This window comes from Gambusia affinis, linkage group LG01 (assembly GCF_019740435.1).
Source record: "Gambusia affinis linkage group LG01, SWU_Gaff_1.0, whole genome shotgun sequence".
NCBI classification, from domain to species: domain Eukaryota; kingdom Metazoa; phylum Chordata; class Actinopteri; order Cyprinodontiformes; family Poeciliidae; genus Gambusia; species Gambusia affinis.
The window spans coordinates 15402688-15418463 of record NC_057868.1 but is presented as its reverse complement, the minus strand read 5'-3'; the positions used below and the strand labels follow the sequence as shown (position 1 = coordinate 15418463).

At 43.8% G+C, this 15776-nt stretch overlaps 2 protein-coding genes across 10 annotated transcripts in view; one reads left to right on the top strand and one right to left on the bottom strand.

The window, feature by feature from the left end:
• The window catches only part of prkcz (protein kinase C, zeta), a 100657-nt gene extending 93401 nt beyond the window's left edge, over positions 1-7256 (top strand). For all 8 annotated transcript variants that reach the window (XM_044097381.1, XM_044097300.1, XM_044097607.1 and 5 more), the window contains one exon: positions 3493-7256. In XM_044097381.1, the coding sequence (XP_043953316.1) occupies positions 3493-3580 (88 nt within the window). In that variant the 3' untranslated portion in view covers positions 3581-7256. The remainder of the gene's footprint in view (positions 1-3492) is intronic.
• LOC122820556 (Fanconi anemia core complex-associated protein 20-like) lies at positions 1023-14817 on the bottom strand. Of its 2 annotated transcripts, none has more exons than XM_044098173.1 (5): positions 14527-14817; positions 12994-13147; positions 11629-12089; positions 9512-10455; positions 1023-1075 (listed from the first exon to the last, which is right to left on the bottom strand). In XM_044098173.1, the coding sequence occupies exons 1-4, from the start codon at positions 14667-14669 to the stop codon at positions 10383-10385; spliced, it is 831 nt and encodes a 276-aa protein (XP_043954108.1). In that variant the 5' UTR covers positions 14670-14817; the 3' UTR covers positions 1023-1075; positions 9512-10382. The 2 variants fall into 2 exon arrangements, with proteins under 2 accessions (XP_043954108.1, XP_043954043.1); XM_044098108.1 differs by lacking the exon at positions 1023-1075 and adding an exon at positions 7636-8104.
• Between the last annotated feature and the right edge of the window lie 959 nt (positions 14818-15776).

The window sequence follows — 15776 nt, the reverse complement described above, 5'->3', positions numbered from 1 at the left end:
TCTACTTCAGACTCTACAGGCCTCAGATAGCTGGCTGGGTGTTACAGTCCACCAGCATATCTACACTACAATGGACAAAATTAAAATCTGTGCTGCAGTGGCCTAGTAAAAGTCTAGACCTCAATCTGAATGATTTGTGCTGATAGTTTCATTTGTCCACCCATCTAAATGAGCTGCAGTCCATGTTTTAGAGAGCAGGCTGGCCTCGCTGTCCTCCTGACGGGTTCTACGGGGTTCTGAACCGTTCCGAATCGCTCCAGACCATTCCGATCCGTTCTGAACCAGAACAGACCATTCTGAACTGTTCCCAGCCATTCTAAACCTTTCCGAACCATTATGAGCCGTTCTGAATTGTTCCAAACCCTTCTGGACCGGTTCAACTGTTCCCGGCTGGTCCGAGCCATTACTATTGTCCCAAACCGTCCCAAACCTCTCCCAACTGTTCCCAACCAATCTGATCCGCTCCATACTGTTACTATCATTCCAAACCGTCCCGAACCATTCCCTACTTTTCCTAACTGGGTTGAACTGTTCCTTCTGTTCAGGACCATTCCAAACTGTTCCAATGCATCACTCTGTTTCACTTTGACTCGTTAATCCCTCGTCACTGAGAACAGAGGCGGATGCAGTGAAAGGTCCAACATGTGGAAGTGCTGCGGATTCTTTTCCCTCTGGGGAAAAAACCTGCAGAGGTCGTTTTTGTAATGAGGTGTTAACATCGTGGCAGGAAAGTCATCTGTCTTCCATCATTAGTAAAGATCCAGAGAATAGTCTGAACCATAAAATCTGACCTTTGCTTTATTAGACATGGCCTTTGTTGTTAACATCTTAAATTAAACTGTCTCAAATGAACCGTTTTGCAACTCTAGGAAGTGAATCTTCTGGTAGTTTTTCGTAAAACTACTCAGACTCGTGATTGTGCTCGCCTCCATGCCGCAGTCTGTCCCACGGTCACTGTGAGTTTAGGCCGTAAAGTGTTGGTTTGAGTGGCGTCCAGCCTCCCTGGTCCTGGTCCTTCTCCTCCCTCAGTGCGCTCCTCTCCCTGCATCTGGTAATGCTTTCAGCTCCTCCTGGCCTGGAAGAGAAAAATACCAGTGTTTGTTTTGGTCCCCTCCCAGAGCGTCTCCTCTCTGCTCTGTGTCCCCTCTCTGTTGCTCCGTCTCCCCGCCTTTCAGAAAGTCCTCCGTGTTCCAAATCCAATCGTTGTCTCGCTGGTTGACCTCCTCCTACGCTCGCGGCACTTCACACGAGATCAGACGGAAGAAAAATATTTGCTTCATCAATATTCCACTCAATACACTCGAGGAAAGACACTGTAGTGTTTTATTCTCTTGTCCCGGTGCTCCGTGTGGGTGGGACGGGCAACCTGTTGGACGCCGCTGGTGGCCCTTAACGGGAGACTCCCACCCACCTGGTGGACCACTCAGCGCACCTTTTGTTTTCACTTCAAAGCCCCAGGGGTCCCTGCAGACCCCGCTCAGGGTCTGCAGGGGGAAAACCTCCCAGCCTTTCTAGCAGGAGGCCTTTTTTGGGTTTCGTCTCTCCTTCGACCCCCAGCACACACACAGATGAGTAAACACCCTGTTGCTACAGAAGAAGAAAGCAGCAGCATTGCTAAGGGAGTCCATTTATTTTTACTCTGCTACTCCTCACTCTCTATGCATGGGGTTCCACTTCATTTACCTGCAATGACGCTTTTGTTGTTAGCAGAAATATTCTCAGAATAATTACCCCCCCCTCCCCCCCCCCACACACACACACACTCACACACACAAATTATGGCTTTTTATTTTGCTGCCTGAGGAGGAAATTCGTGGCTTTTGTTGTGAAAGAATGGGCCAGCAGAGCAGGTACAGGCTGGAACCGCACACGGATGCTGAGAGACAATAAAGACGAGCGGCTTGTTCCGTTAACGCCTGCGTCGCAAATCAAGCACCATTGTGAAGCTCTGGCTGTCGATTTCAAACCAGCTTGGCTTCTCCTTTGATTTGGGGAATCCAGAATGTGAATCCAGTTTGTAACAGTGAAATAAAGATCTGTCTACAGTCTGTACGCTCCTGACTGGACGAGCAGCAATGAGACAAACTCCCCATTATGATGACACAGAGTCAATAATCTGTTGGGATTAAAGTAATAAACAAAATGTAAGAAAGGTCTCCGTCGAGGTTGGGTCTCTAGAGACACGCCGGGCCAATCGGTGGCGCCAGAGATCAACACAAAAGACACCAGACGACACTGGGTCTGTCACCATGACAAATTTTGCTGGACGATAAATTGTCCCAGAAGTTATTGCGATGAACGACAACGTTGTTGTTTTGAGATCATTTTTAGGTAATGTGATGCTAATGGCATAATAATAGTTCAAGAACACATTCTGAAAGATCAGTGAACGTTAAGTTCTAATGAACGTTTTGACACTGGAACTGGAAGACAGTTTAAATATCCAAAATAAATAAAACAACACATAAAATTCACTTTGAAGACTTTGTAAACAAAACTGTCCTTCAATAAAAGCGCTAGTTGACACCAAGTCACCAAACTTAAGACTTTTATCATCCAGTTTTTGGTAGAAAGAGAGAAAAAGAAGTGATGAATATTGAGATAGATGTTGTTTTAATTTATCATGCGATTAATTGATGCATGGATTATCGTGGCGGGCCTAGACGATGTTTGAGAGAGCGAGGCGCATGCGGGGATAGAGAGAGACGGCGCTATGATGTCATCGTGGCTCCATGGAAACATGAAACCAGTATTCAGAACCCAGTTTTTTTTTAAAAAAGAAAGAAAAAAAGGTTGTTTCTGGTGACCAGAGACTCTGTGTGATCGCAACAGGCTAAATAACAAAAAAAAAAGAAAGCGTTTGAGGACACACCTAACACCGTCTCCATGGTGACAGCAGCATGCTGTGGGCTTACTTGCTTCTAATCTAACCAGGGTTTTGTTGAGGTGGATGAAATTACGAGCAGTTCTAGAAATTTTAAGTTTAATTTCCTTTTCCTGCTCCACAGTGAGTCCAGGCATGCAGTCAAATCCAAACATGACTAAGGAAGGACGTTTTGATAAAATATCAAACTTCTCCTGATACTGAACCTGAGACCTTCTGGAAGTCTGAGTGATTTAGAGAACCTTTACCAAGTGGAACAGTAATATATCATGGCATTCAACTCATGGCATGAGTTGAATGCCATGATGCTTCAACAACATATTGGATTTTCTCCCCAGAGTTTTCAGGCAAATTGTTCAGGAGAAATATCACATTAAAGGTCAAGAAAGCTTAGAAATGACATTGTATTATTGACATCCCGACAATAAAGCATTACAACAGGATGCGTAAACATTTATATCACGGTATGTAAAAAAAAAGACGGGACATATTTTCAATTGCAGGCCACCAGATTTTGGGCAGAATAAAATCCAAAGAGAGCCAGGTGGTTTGTTTTCACTGGAACAACTCTAACAGGTTTTTGTTTTTTTTCTCCTTCTCCTCCTCAGGGACGTCATCAAGAGAATAGACCAGTCAGAGTTTGAGGGATTTGAATACATCAACCCCCTGCTGCTATCCACAGAGGAGTCTGTATGAAGGAGAGAGCAGCTTCCTCTGTCGCCCACCTTCTGTCTGTCCAAGCTGCCGTCTTAGCCAAAAATAAAACCAACACAAGCCAACAGTGGAAGGCCAGGAGGAGGATGATGAACTCGCTTCATGAAGGCGACGCGGACAGGGGGACGGGAAAGTTTCCTTCCTGGACTTTTGGGTTGTTTTGTTGAGTATCAGACTCTGCTGTCTGTGGAGTTTGTAAGTGGAAAGTAAACCGTGGACTCCGGGATCATTCCCCACCCTTCTGTTCTCCTCTCCTTTTCTCTTTCAGCTTATTTCCATCCTCGAGTCAAAGCATGACCGGCTTTGTGATTTCAGAGCAGAAGTGTGTCGTTCTGTGCCTGCCATCATGAAAGACATTTCCACCCGTCCCAGGATGAAGACCAGAGTTCTGACCGAGAGCTTCAGATGACTTTAGGTGCCCCGTTCCTCATTTCTGTGTTTCTATCTCGTAGACGAGGCCACGCCTCGGACCGAGCAAGAATGTACAATGTCAACGTAAAGAATCAGGTTTTTGCGTGTTACGATGTTGGTAACGAATCCAAAATGGACGATGCCTTTTGTTGATGCGACTGGCACATTCTCATTCTCAACCGCAATTTTTTTTTTTTTTACCTTCTCTGATTGTCTCTAACTAAACTTGGGAGTCTGTCTGAGAGAGTAGTTTTTATTTAATAAGTGCCTCAAAGATCAAATGAGTTCTGTCTCTGATTGCTCCTCCTGGACCTTCTCCGCCCACCGGCTCCGGCCGCTCAGTCCAATCCTCTTGTTTTCAGTGTTAAAACCTCTCAGCGATGATTGTCTATAAGTTTGCTCGAGCAGAATCGGGACACAGGGAGAGCTTGTTGAGTCTTTAATGCCTGAACAGACGCCATCCCCAGCGTCCCACTTCCTGCCAGACAGCTGGACAGAAGCATCCGCACTCGACTGGTTCTGACTTCCACAGTGAGACGCCACGTGTCTCCGTCTCCGAACCAAGGTCGGCTTTGCTGGATGTAGAGAGAGCTGGGCTCTGGATCCGCAGGGGACCATAGAACACCAGCAGAAGGTTTCAAGAGATGAACGTCGGACGGTTTAGCCTTGTCGTGTTAGCTGATGGCTGTTTGGTATCAGTGTCGTCCCTTCAGCCAGACACAGTTTGAATCACAGGTCTCGCTCAGCAAACTGGGTAGAATTAAATGAACGATGACCTAAGCTGTTACCAGAGAGTTCTGATAGGATGGAGCAGAAGATGGATGGGTGGAGCCTGCAGTACTGCCGCCGCTGCTCCGATCTGTTGTGGTGATACAGACAACCGGTTCTGTCACTTAAGCTGGCCTGAACTGGTCGCGGAGGTAGAAATGTGACGGTCAGCCTGTCGTACTTCCAGACAGGCTGACCGTGTTCAGGTACAGAGTCCATATCCTCCGTCTGCATCTGGACCCCAGCTGATCCGCGAAGCTTAGAACCCGTTGAGCCCTGAATGAACAAAGTCAGCATTCCTGAACATTGACACCGTATTCATGGATCAGCCTCACTCTGCTCTTCGACCTAAACCTTCCACACTCTTCTCAAGATTGGACCTCTAGCTCCACTGGCTGTGTGCGGAGTCAGGAGGAAGACAAAGCAGAAAACTACGTGGCGTTCTGCTGGACACGAGAGAGAGGAGAGGATTTGGGAAGGTAAACCAAGACCCAGCTTGGTTGGATCATTTGCATGAGCTGTCTCTTCAACGTTTGATTCCTGTGTGATGTAAGTGCACCAGTCTGTGCAGCAGGCCCTTGGTTTTTTGTCAAGGTCCTTCTGCCTGAGTCTGATGCTCAGAAGGTTTAAAGCAGGGATCGCATCATTGATCTTGTTGGACGGTGGTGCTGCTGCTGGAAGACGTGTGTCAGTTCTACACCGAGAGCCTTCCTCATGGTCCAGAGCCCAGCCGCCACCTGCAGCTCGGCGTGCGGCGCACGCTTTGCAGTTTGAAGGTAACCCGGGTTCTAGCTGATCCACGTACTGCCACTCTCACAGCTGACGTTTCACATATATTGTCACTGACAATATATGTGACGTTTTCAAGTTCAGATGTTCGTTTCCCTCGCGCTGCAAATATTTCCTTTGAACATAAAAAGCACAGACTGCTTTCCTGAGACGGATAATGAATGATTCTTCTGTTGAAGAAAAACAACTGGAGTGGCTAATGCATCTAGTCCATTTTTATACACGATCTACTGAGTTGGAGATTTAAGTTTGAGCTTTTTTTTTTTCCTTTAAATACAGAAAAGTCTGGAAACACCCAGATTCTTCCGACTTCTCCTGGAGCAGAACTGTTGTGTTCAGGAACCCCATAATAATCTGTGAATATCAACTCTGAGGATGGAGGTCGATCTCCTCGGGAAGGGGGGTGGGGGGAGAGGAGCTCTCTGTGGGCCGGGAATTACGAGATGAACTGTGACCTGTGCTAATTTGATAACGCCGTAATAGGATTAATGAGCTCACCTTGACTGTGAATCTTAATAATCTGCAGGGTGGGATCGGATAGGTAACGAAGTGCTTCTGTTTCCACCAACATGCTGATGGAGATCAGAGGAAGCCTCCCCGATAAACTCCACCTGTTTCGCTGCATGTTCTAAACAATTTCGTTGAGCTTTTTTGTACGTCGGACGACATGTTTTCTGAGGGACCAATGGATGAACTGGAAGTCCTTGAATCCAAACGTCAGAACACCTTAAAGAATGACTGAAAAATGAAGGAAATAAGACCACGATTTTTATTAAACATAATGCTGGGTCAATCTGCTTACCGTTGCTTCACTACGTCCTTGTAAATATGTGTAATTATTAAAATGATACTGGTTTTCCGTGACCTTGCTCCGTCCTTGTTTGATTTGCAGGGAAACGAAGCTCCAGTGTTAAACGGCATCAAGGCTCATCAGCGCTCTCTACGTTCTCACAGTGAGGGAAGAACCTTCTTAGATCATCCTCTGAAATTTTCATCCGTCTACTAGAATATTCATGAATCTGCATCTTCACGTGATTGGGTCAGCTTAGTCAAAATCACTTCATAATGCTCGAATGGCTCTTAAATAGTTTGTACATTTTCAGGGTGCCGAGAAAAAAAGAAAAATAAATCACACACACACACACAATTCTTCCAATCTGCACCTTTTCCACATAAATGCTGCCAGAACTTACATATTTCTACAGTAACAAGTTCCACTGACTAAACCTAAAAGCCAACGTAGGCATACAAAGAATATCCCAAAGCCTAATGTAGGCTACATTTATGTTCATCTACTGGGACAAATGAAGTAGCATTTATACAGTGGTGTTCAAAATCAGTTAATTTCTCAAATCGGATTAGTGGAAAAACCCAGCAGGGCATCGACTAAGTATTCACTCCTAGACGTAGCGGCAGTAGACAATGGCTCGCGTTGAGTCGATGACTTAATACTCCATATGTAGCAACGGCAAAGAGGAAAAACTCCTTTAACAGGAAGGAACCTCCAGCGTAAGCAGAACGTGGCTCTGAGGTTTGAGAAGACAGAACAGAACAGAACTCTCCCCCCAGAAAACACCAAGAACTGATGTTGGGACAGAAATGCAGCCGGACCAGAATTATTTGCTTGATGGTCGGGGTCCTGGTCGGGCTTCTGTGGCATGTTTAATAAATTCAATTTATTACAAATGTTGCTGTGACTCGTTCATTCAAATGCATGTTCAAGATCGCAACGTCTTAACTGGATAAAGTCACAAACTGACATCTGGAGATTCTCATTCATGTTTTCTGATGCAGATCTGAATTCATGGTTTGAGGCATGATGTAGCTTGCTAGCTTTTGGCCTACTTGTTGTCAAAAAGGTTTTATTTAAGTGACTAGTTGATTCCACAGGTCAAGCAGAATTTGGGTCTAGATATGGCCAGTAAACTTGAAACAGAAAGGAGAATTTATCACACCGATATTTGACAAAGAAGATTTTTTTTCCCCCATTGATACAACTATTTAGAAATTGAACAGCATTTATGAAAAGACATTTCAGCAATAAAGCAGTTCAAAGTGCTTTACACTATAAAATCATGCTACAGTCGCCATTTATAAAATAAAAGCACTTTGATCAATAAGAGGAGGAATAAGGTTGACGGCATTTGACAAAGTAAGTAAACGGGTTTTAGCCTTGATTTAAAGGAGCTCAGTGTATCCAACACAGCATTTCAGTTTGACAAACGGCTCGCGTTCAAATGCAAGTACAACAAATCCAAATCAGTCCGGTTCCTCCCCGTTCAGATCCAGTTACACACACTCCGGTTCAATCACGAGTGTAAAGTAGGACAATCAAACTCAATCGATCATATTACACCGAGTGGTTTAAAAAAAAAAAAAAAAACACGGCCTGGCTGATTGCATCACGGAAGTCCTCCTAGCATGTGGCAGGACTTGATCCTGTTGTTTGGATTGATTCCCTGCACGTTCCAGTTCGGTAATGGTTCCCAGCAGCAGCGCTGAGCTTTGACCACTTGTTCTCCGTGTGAGGCAGATGATCTGATGAAAAAAAAAAGCACCTTGCAGAGTCAATTTGCCAGTTGATGAGGGATCACCGAGTAAAACTCGCCAGCATTTCCTTCACATAAAGGTTCACCGTGAAGTGTCACACTAACAATGTTGGTATGAAGGCGCTTTCCAATTAACCAGCCAATTACCTTGATTAACAGGAAGAGGGTGATCGCTGTGAACGCGACATCCCAAGATCACAGCAGAGCCGAATCACTTCTTTGCAGATAATCTGACTTCATTTTACCCTGCTGTGTACATTTCCATATCAACGAATTTTTAAATATTTTCGGGAAACACACTTTCTTCACTATGTTAATAAAAAAAAATTATGCGAATAACGATTTACTGCATTAAACCAGTAGGACCGACACAAGTCCTAACCCTTTTGTACGTGACATAAATAATGAATGCAAAGTTGAATATAAAGAATATATGAATATAAATGAATATAAAGTTAACCTTTACTCCATGTGTTGACAACACATTAATACTGAAGTCTGGAGCAGCTTCTACGGTGGAAGGATAATTAACATTGTTAGAGAAATGGGATGAAAACAAATTTATGGCAAAGCAAAAATTTTACAATTTAGCAACAAGCAAATAAAAACAAAAAACAACAACAATGTTAAACAGCTTAGGAATAGAAAACTTCAAAGAAATAATATTTTTATTGAAAAATATTATTTCATAAATTGTGTTAGAAGACTCATAATGGCCAGGTAAAAGCTAAAATGTTCACACACACACACACACACACACACACACAAAAAAAAAACTATTGTGAAATAAATATTTTCATACATAAATTACTGTGTAGAGACCTGGGGAAACTCTTATTAAATGAAAAGAAAACCTGTCTACATGCTTCAGAAGAAAGGTATATGAAATATAAATGCGCCAGATTGTTTTCATCCAACAAAGTTCATTTCTTGCGTTACATACTTCAAAATGTTCTAATTTAGTCAAGCGCAGGACGGCAATGACGATGCACAAAAGCTCACAACGTGCTGAACTTAAAGAAACAGATAAAGTAATTAACAGAAAGGTTTGTTTAACTTTAACCCGTCATGAGGACGATGGTGACCTCATGCATCCGCTGACTTGCATGAAAGTGTTTTTGGTGCGACAGTTAAGGGATTAAAGAAAAACAACCTAAAATTCAGGACAGATGTTTCAAAAAACGTTTGAACCCCATGAAACATTTGTATTTTTGCTTTTGACAGGAATTTAAGTATTCTTTATTTCTGTTAGTTTTGCCTGTTTTTCTTTTTTCAATATTTATTATACTAAGCATATTTATTTTTCACAAGGCCAACCCAAAGACATCCAGAAAATATTCTGTGGAACGATGAGACAAAAGTTTAATTTCTCGGCAGGTGAGGGTCGTGAACTCACCGTTCATCCTGGAAAGCCGTCCAACGTGGCTTAAATCAAACGTTCATATTAAACCGAGAATTCAGACAAATGATGACGATTCTTGCAGAAATCCACTCCAAGGTCCAACTGAACCGTCTCTGATGGAGGTGAAAGTATAAACAGGCTACAAAAACACACCAGTTTGTACAGAGTGGGTTTAAAGGCTGTTACCATGGTGACAAAACCATCCCAACACTGAAAGCAGACCCCAATTTCTTTCTTTATTTTTTTTAAAGAACATATTCCACCCTGAGTTTCATCAAATTGGAGAAATACATTTATATGACTGCAATTACAGATTCAAGAACAATTACATCTTTTAAAATATATGTATATATGTTATTTACTTTTTTTAAATGGATCATCAGTTCCAGTTTAAAACTGAGGTTGAAAATCTCCAGTTTTACAGATCTGAAATGTGGAACATGAGTTTGAATTTATCCAATAATAGAACAAGCGCCTCATCTCCTGAACTTTACAGGCGCTGCTGGTCCTGAAGGACTTTCCAGCAGATAATTCTGTTTCCTGAACCAGCTGTAAGTGGGTCAAAAAGCTGAATGGTGCGTCTACAGCCAAAGTTTCCTTTCCAAAAGTCATGCAGAGAAGAAGAAACAGCTTCACCCAGCCACTCAGCGGCTGCGTTACCACGAGGGGCAAGTCTCATCAGATTCTCAGTTCAAGTCAAAGCCCTCTAACGTTCCCCCAGCTCTGACCCTCTGGTACGCGAGTGTTCAGTCTGTCAGTGGAGTAAATGACTTGACCACGCCCTCTGCCAGCTGACCGGGTCCTGGAGTGTGTCGGGGCATCTGGCTGCCGGAAGCCCCGGGACGGCCGCCGGCTTCCTGTGGCCTCACCAGGTCATGTCCACGCTCAGCTCAGAGAGACACTGGGCCAGGTGGCCGTCCTGCTCCGTCTGCGTGAACCTGGAGGGCCAGAAAGCATCACACTCAGAGGGACGAGGTCACCAGGAAGCTGCTAACTAAGAGAAAATAACAGAAATAATAATAATAATAATAATAATACATTCTGTCCTGCAACACTTTCTCAAAAAAACTCTAGACACTTTTATGAATCTAATGAAATAAGAACTGAACACTTGGGTAGATAACGCAGGGCATTAATCACACGCTGATGGAAACAGGTGAGTATCTGAGCTGCGGTGAGAGTGTGAAAGGTCTGTGCGGTCAGGGATGTGTCGGCGTATTCCGTTTCCGATGTGATTGAGGCGATGTCGGACAGGATTTCTGTTAGTATTTGGAGCGGGGCCCGTCGACACCAGCTGGGGACGCTAAAAGAACACATGGTGACCGTAAACAGAGCCACTAACATCAGTCATTAGCTGACCAGGATTTACTACGCGAGTCGTAATAAAACCCTGCATGGACAGTGAGCTGATATAGTTTTAACGACCATCTTTCAGCTGATCAGACCTTTGACTCTGGGGCTTCGTCGTTCCTAGGATGCTTTAGTTGGAACAAGTCATACAACATGAAGGTTTGGTTCAAGGACTCATCACTCCCATCACATCTCATCAATAATGAATCCTGCAGCATAGTTCAGCTCAATCAACTAAGAACAATTCATTTCAGAGACTTGGATGGAAATGGGATTTTACTTCATAGGAATACTCTGTGGATTTGAGTCATTAATATTACGGGAGTCAGGAAAAGGATGCGAGACTAACACTCCAATCACGAGCAGCATCTTCATCATCAACAGGATGTTCTACCAGGTTGGCCCGACATCATCTCTTATGTGGACGTTGTTACTACACAAAAATGTTCCCTCTTTCTGGACACACCTATAAGATTTTTCTTCCTCCTCTTGTTCACAGAGACCCTAGATCAGGGAACAAAGTGCAACGTTGCAAATATTCTGGCCAAACTCAGAGAAACTGTAAACGTGTCACTTTTCAGAATCCAACCACATTCAGACATAAAGCAACCAACACCTTTGTGCTGAATAGGTGACGGTCATTATTTCGCCGGGCACTTTCCAGAGCTGCCCTCTGCCACTCGTGAGGACTAACGGGAAAGAATGTTCCCTTTTCATTTTAGTGTGAAAAGAAGAGAAAGTGAGTGACGAGCAGCTCTTACCCAGAAGGGAACACATGAAGACACATGGGGCAGCTCTGCAGAGCTCCTTCTTCATGTTTGCTAGCACTCTGCACCTCCTTCTCCTCCTCCTTCTCCTTCTCGCCACCTGGAGAATCCGGTGGGTTGGAAACATTCAGCGACTCGGCTAGAAGCCGTCTGCTCAGTGGTCCGACCCTCGGCTCTCCTGCTGGAGACGCAGCTGGATTCTGAGTCCTGCTGAGGGATCTGGGAGGTTCAGCTTGCTGTTCAGGACTCTGTCTGCTGTCAGACGATGGCCCTTTGTCAGGCGACTCTCCAGAAGGCCTGGTCTGGACTGGGGCAATCTCCTGGGGAGAAGACGCACTCTGAGGGTCCGGGTCTGACGGAAGCCCCGGGGGGAGTGGGCCGTCTTCTGGAAAGGGAGGAGCATCACTGAAGAGATCATACGTCCACTGCTCCTCTACCTTTGGTGTGGCAGGTCTCTAAATAGAAAAAAAAAACAAACAAAAAAAAAACTAGTCTTATCAGGTCTACAAAATTTAAAACAGGCTATCTATTGGTGTCATCATTCAGGCAAACGCACCAAAAACATGCAAAAATGATCATGCTGTCCTGAGACCACTGTGTCTGGATTGTGATCAGGAAGCAGTCACTGGGGAGACCTCAGCCAATCAGAGCACAGAAACACAAACCAGTGACAGAGCAATTCATCTGCTTTCCATGTCTTAGACTTCTGAGTCACAGGTTGGTGTTTACAACGGGTTGCACTGAAATATGTGAATAGAGGGAGCGCAGTTCAATTGGCAGTGAGGACTGTGAATTTATAAACAAACAGCTCAAACATAGAGAATAAACCCACAGCAGGGAAGTCTTCAAGGGGAATCCCAGTGTAGAAAACACTCCTGGATCACCTCTCTTTCTTTTTTTTTTTTTGTGCATCTGCTCCGTCTCCTCAAACCCCCTGTTGGTTTTGGCAGACGGCTGGTCCTACCGAGTCCAGTTCTGGATCTGCTGGAGGTTTCTTCCTGTTAAAGAAGTGGAGTTTATCCTCTCCACTCACTACACGCATTCTCAGGATGAGGGACTGCTGCAAAGTCAACAAGCGATTGTCCACTGTTGCTACATCATCCAGGGGAAGTGAATGCTGCAAGTCAACGACCTGCTGGGCTTCCTTAGATGGAAACCGTGATGCACTGTGTGACAGAGGATCCGAATATAGGATTGAATTATGCTTCCAGATGACATTTGTTGTGAACCGGTGCTATAGAGACAACCTGAACTGAAGTGAACTAGTGCACAAAGTCTGAATTTGGACTTTTAACGCAGCCTGTTGAATATCTTTGAAGGAAGTTGTATTCTCCACAGGAGCAGCTTTCGGTAACTTACCGCAGCAGGAGGAAGGGGAAGATCAGGAACCGGGTCCCAGAGCTGGTTCTGCAGGTGCGGCAGAGCAGACATCAGTGTGAACGCCCACAGGCTCTCCACAGCGGGGGGCCGCAACATGTTCCACCATGGTGCTGCTGCTGCAGGCGGCCGACACCTGAAAGCAGCTCACACACTCTGTTCCTCAGCGTTACTAAGCTAACTGAGCTCTTTCTTCATCAGGCCCGATGATGAATACTCTCCAACACTTTAAAAAAATAAAATAAAAATGAGACACACTTCAACAGATTTTTTAAGTTTTTGGAGAAACAAAAAAAAACAAAACATAAAAAGGACTGTAATTTTAATTTGTCGTCTTCCCCGTTACAAAAATGATTTTCAATGCATTTTTAATCTAGGCGTTAAATTATTTATGAGGCTCCTCTTTGATCTGGTGCTCTGTGACTCCTTTTGTAAAATAAAAGAATTTTTAAAAAGCGCAAGAAAGAGAGAGACTTTGAATATATAAAGAGTAGAAGCTGAAATCTGGCTGCTTCGCAGAAACAGAAGCAGGTTTGAGCCAGGTTGAGGTGACAGACTGCCACTGAATCAAACTTCAAAACGTAACGGCGCATTTTACACTCTGTCTTTTTCAATGAACTGGAATTTGTGCTTGAATCCAGAACCTTCTGAAAACAACATGGCTGACACATTTCCGTCTTGCAAGCTTTCGGCAAAAAGGTTAAAGTAAATAATTCTGAGACAGCATCTTGTAAGGTATTTATTGTTTCCCATTAATGGCATAAAACAGCAGCCAACTGGCCACCAGGGACGCCATCTTCAAATGCTTTTGATCAACAGTTTTCTAGACTGAGCAGCCAAATTAATTGGAAAGAATAACCTTCTAAATATTTTTCATTTTTTATTAATAATTCAGCGATAGATTGAACTTTACTACTTGGTGAGCTATACTATCCACAACATCCAAAGACTCATTTCCTGGATGGTAAAGATACTGAACCTCAGCACGGCTTTTTCTACACTTGGCAAACCGATCCTCGTTGAAGGTTTATTATGACAAACTACAATACACCCACCCCTTAACAATAAATATATATATATATATATATATATATATATATATATATATATATATAAAATCTTGGCATATTAATGTGTTTTAGAGTTTCTAATGTTGCAGTGATTTAAAATGATGGATTAGTATCCCGATAAAAGAAAGGATGAGAGATATAGCTTAAAACATGACAGACAGAAAATTTGTCGAGGCTTCTGCTGCTGTATTTCTGATGGATTTTGACCAGAGCATGTCTCTGACACTGAACACGTCAGGAAACCATATAACCTCCCTTACACAGTGAACCTGAATGCAACACGGTGATTAAAACTCATCCTGGCTCACCAGTCAGCAGTCCGGTGAGCCAGAAGAGTCGGAACGGAGCATGTTCCGGTTCCGGAGCATGCTGTAAACGCCTGAGACGTTTAGTTCGCCTTGGACGTTGTTCCCCCTGAATGTCCAGCCGCCGTAAAGAGCCTGACCTGTCAGGATGTGCTGCTCCGTCTCTGGACAGCGGAGCTGCGCCGCTCCTCTCCGCTGTTCCTCGGGGACCTAGTTCAGACTTCGGCTCCTCCACCGAACTCCTCTTCCGTTTCAGTTTAGACTTTGAGCCGTTTTCAGCCATCTCGTTCCGTTACTTCGTGGTTTCCGCGCCGAACTTTGAGACGGGCTTTTCCGGTGTTATACATTTGACGTCATTTAACAGCATCCAATCAGAAGCTTCAGTAGTTTGTCATTAAAGATGGTCTGTCCAATCAAGTGAAAGTAAAACTATTACGGAGAGGCAGGCCGGAAGTAAACCTACTGATGAAGAATTTAGGCCGGGCAGCGCTTCAATTGCCTCTTATTTCCTAAAACCTCATTGCTGACTTGTCATTTGCTTTGTTTAACTCTCAATGAAGTCTGAGAATTTGTAACAGTAAATGTGCCAGGAGGATCTGGCACATTTATTTACTATCATCTCATCTTAAATGTGAACAAAACATCCCAGGCACGTGCAGAAGAGATAGGCATAGGGGGCTTGAGCCCCTGCCCTCTTTATCCTTAATGCCCCAAGTGTATTAAGGATTTTTTTTTAAAAAAAAAAAAAAAAAAAAATCTGGTTGAGGGCATATACATCAGAAATGTATCTGTTGTAAAGCTTGTTGCTGTTGGCTTCTATATTTTTGCTTTAATAATCTATATCAGCAGTGACGTGCGGTGAGGTTCATAGCTGGTGAGGCACTGACGTCATCAGAATCAGATTTGCAAATAGATGCATAGATTGACAGCAGTTTACAGGTTATGTTTCACTTCTGCATCCTTACACATACAAACTGTAGCTCACAAAACACACATTTCCTTAAAAAACAAAACAAAAAATCACTATCTCTATTATAATCTATCGCTGCACTTGACTTGCTTCCTGAATCGTTTAGCCTAGCTCGCTGTCACTTACTCGGCAGTTGAGGAGTGAAGACGAACGTCTGGGATCTTGAGCGCCCCCTGCCATGAGGCAAGAGAACTGCCTGCCTCACCTCGAACCTGTTCTCTGCCGTTTATAATCGCTCATTACACGAAACACGTTACACAAACACAGTTGGTGACAAAAAGCACTGTACATTATATACATAAGCTAAGTTATTGGAAATAAGTTCACATATTAAATTTGTTTAAACCATTTTATTGACGCCGTACAGCAACATGCTCTCTCCGCTTAGCAGCCAGCGCAGAGCCAGGGGTTGCGCAATCC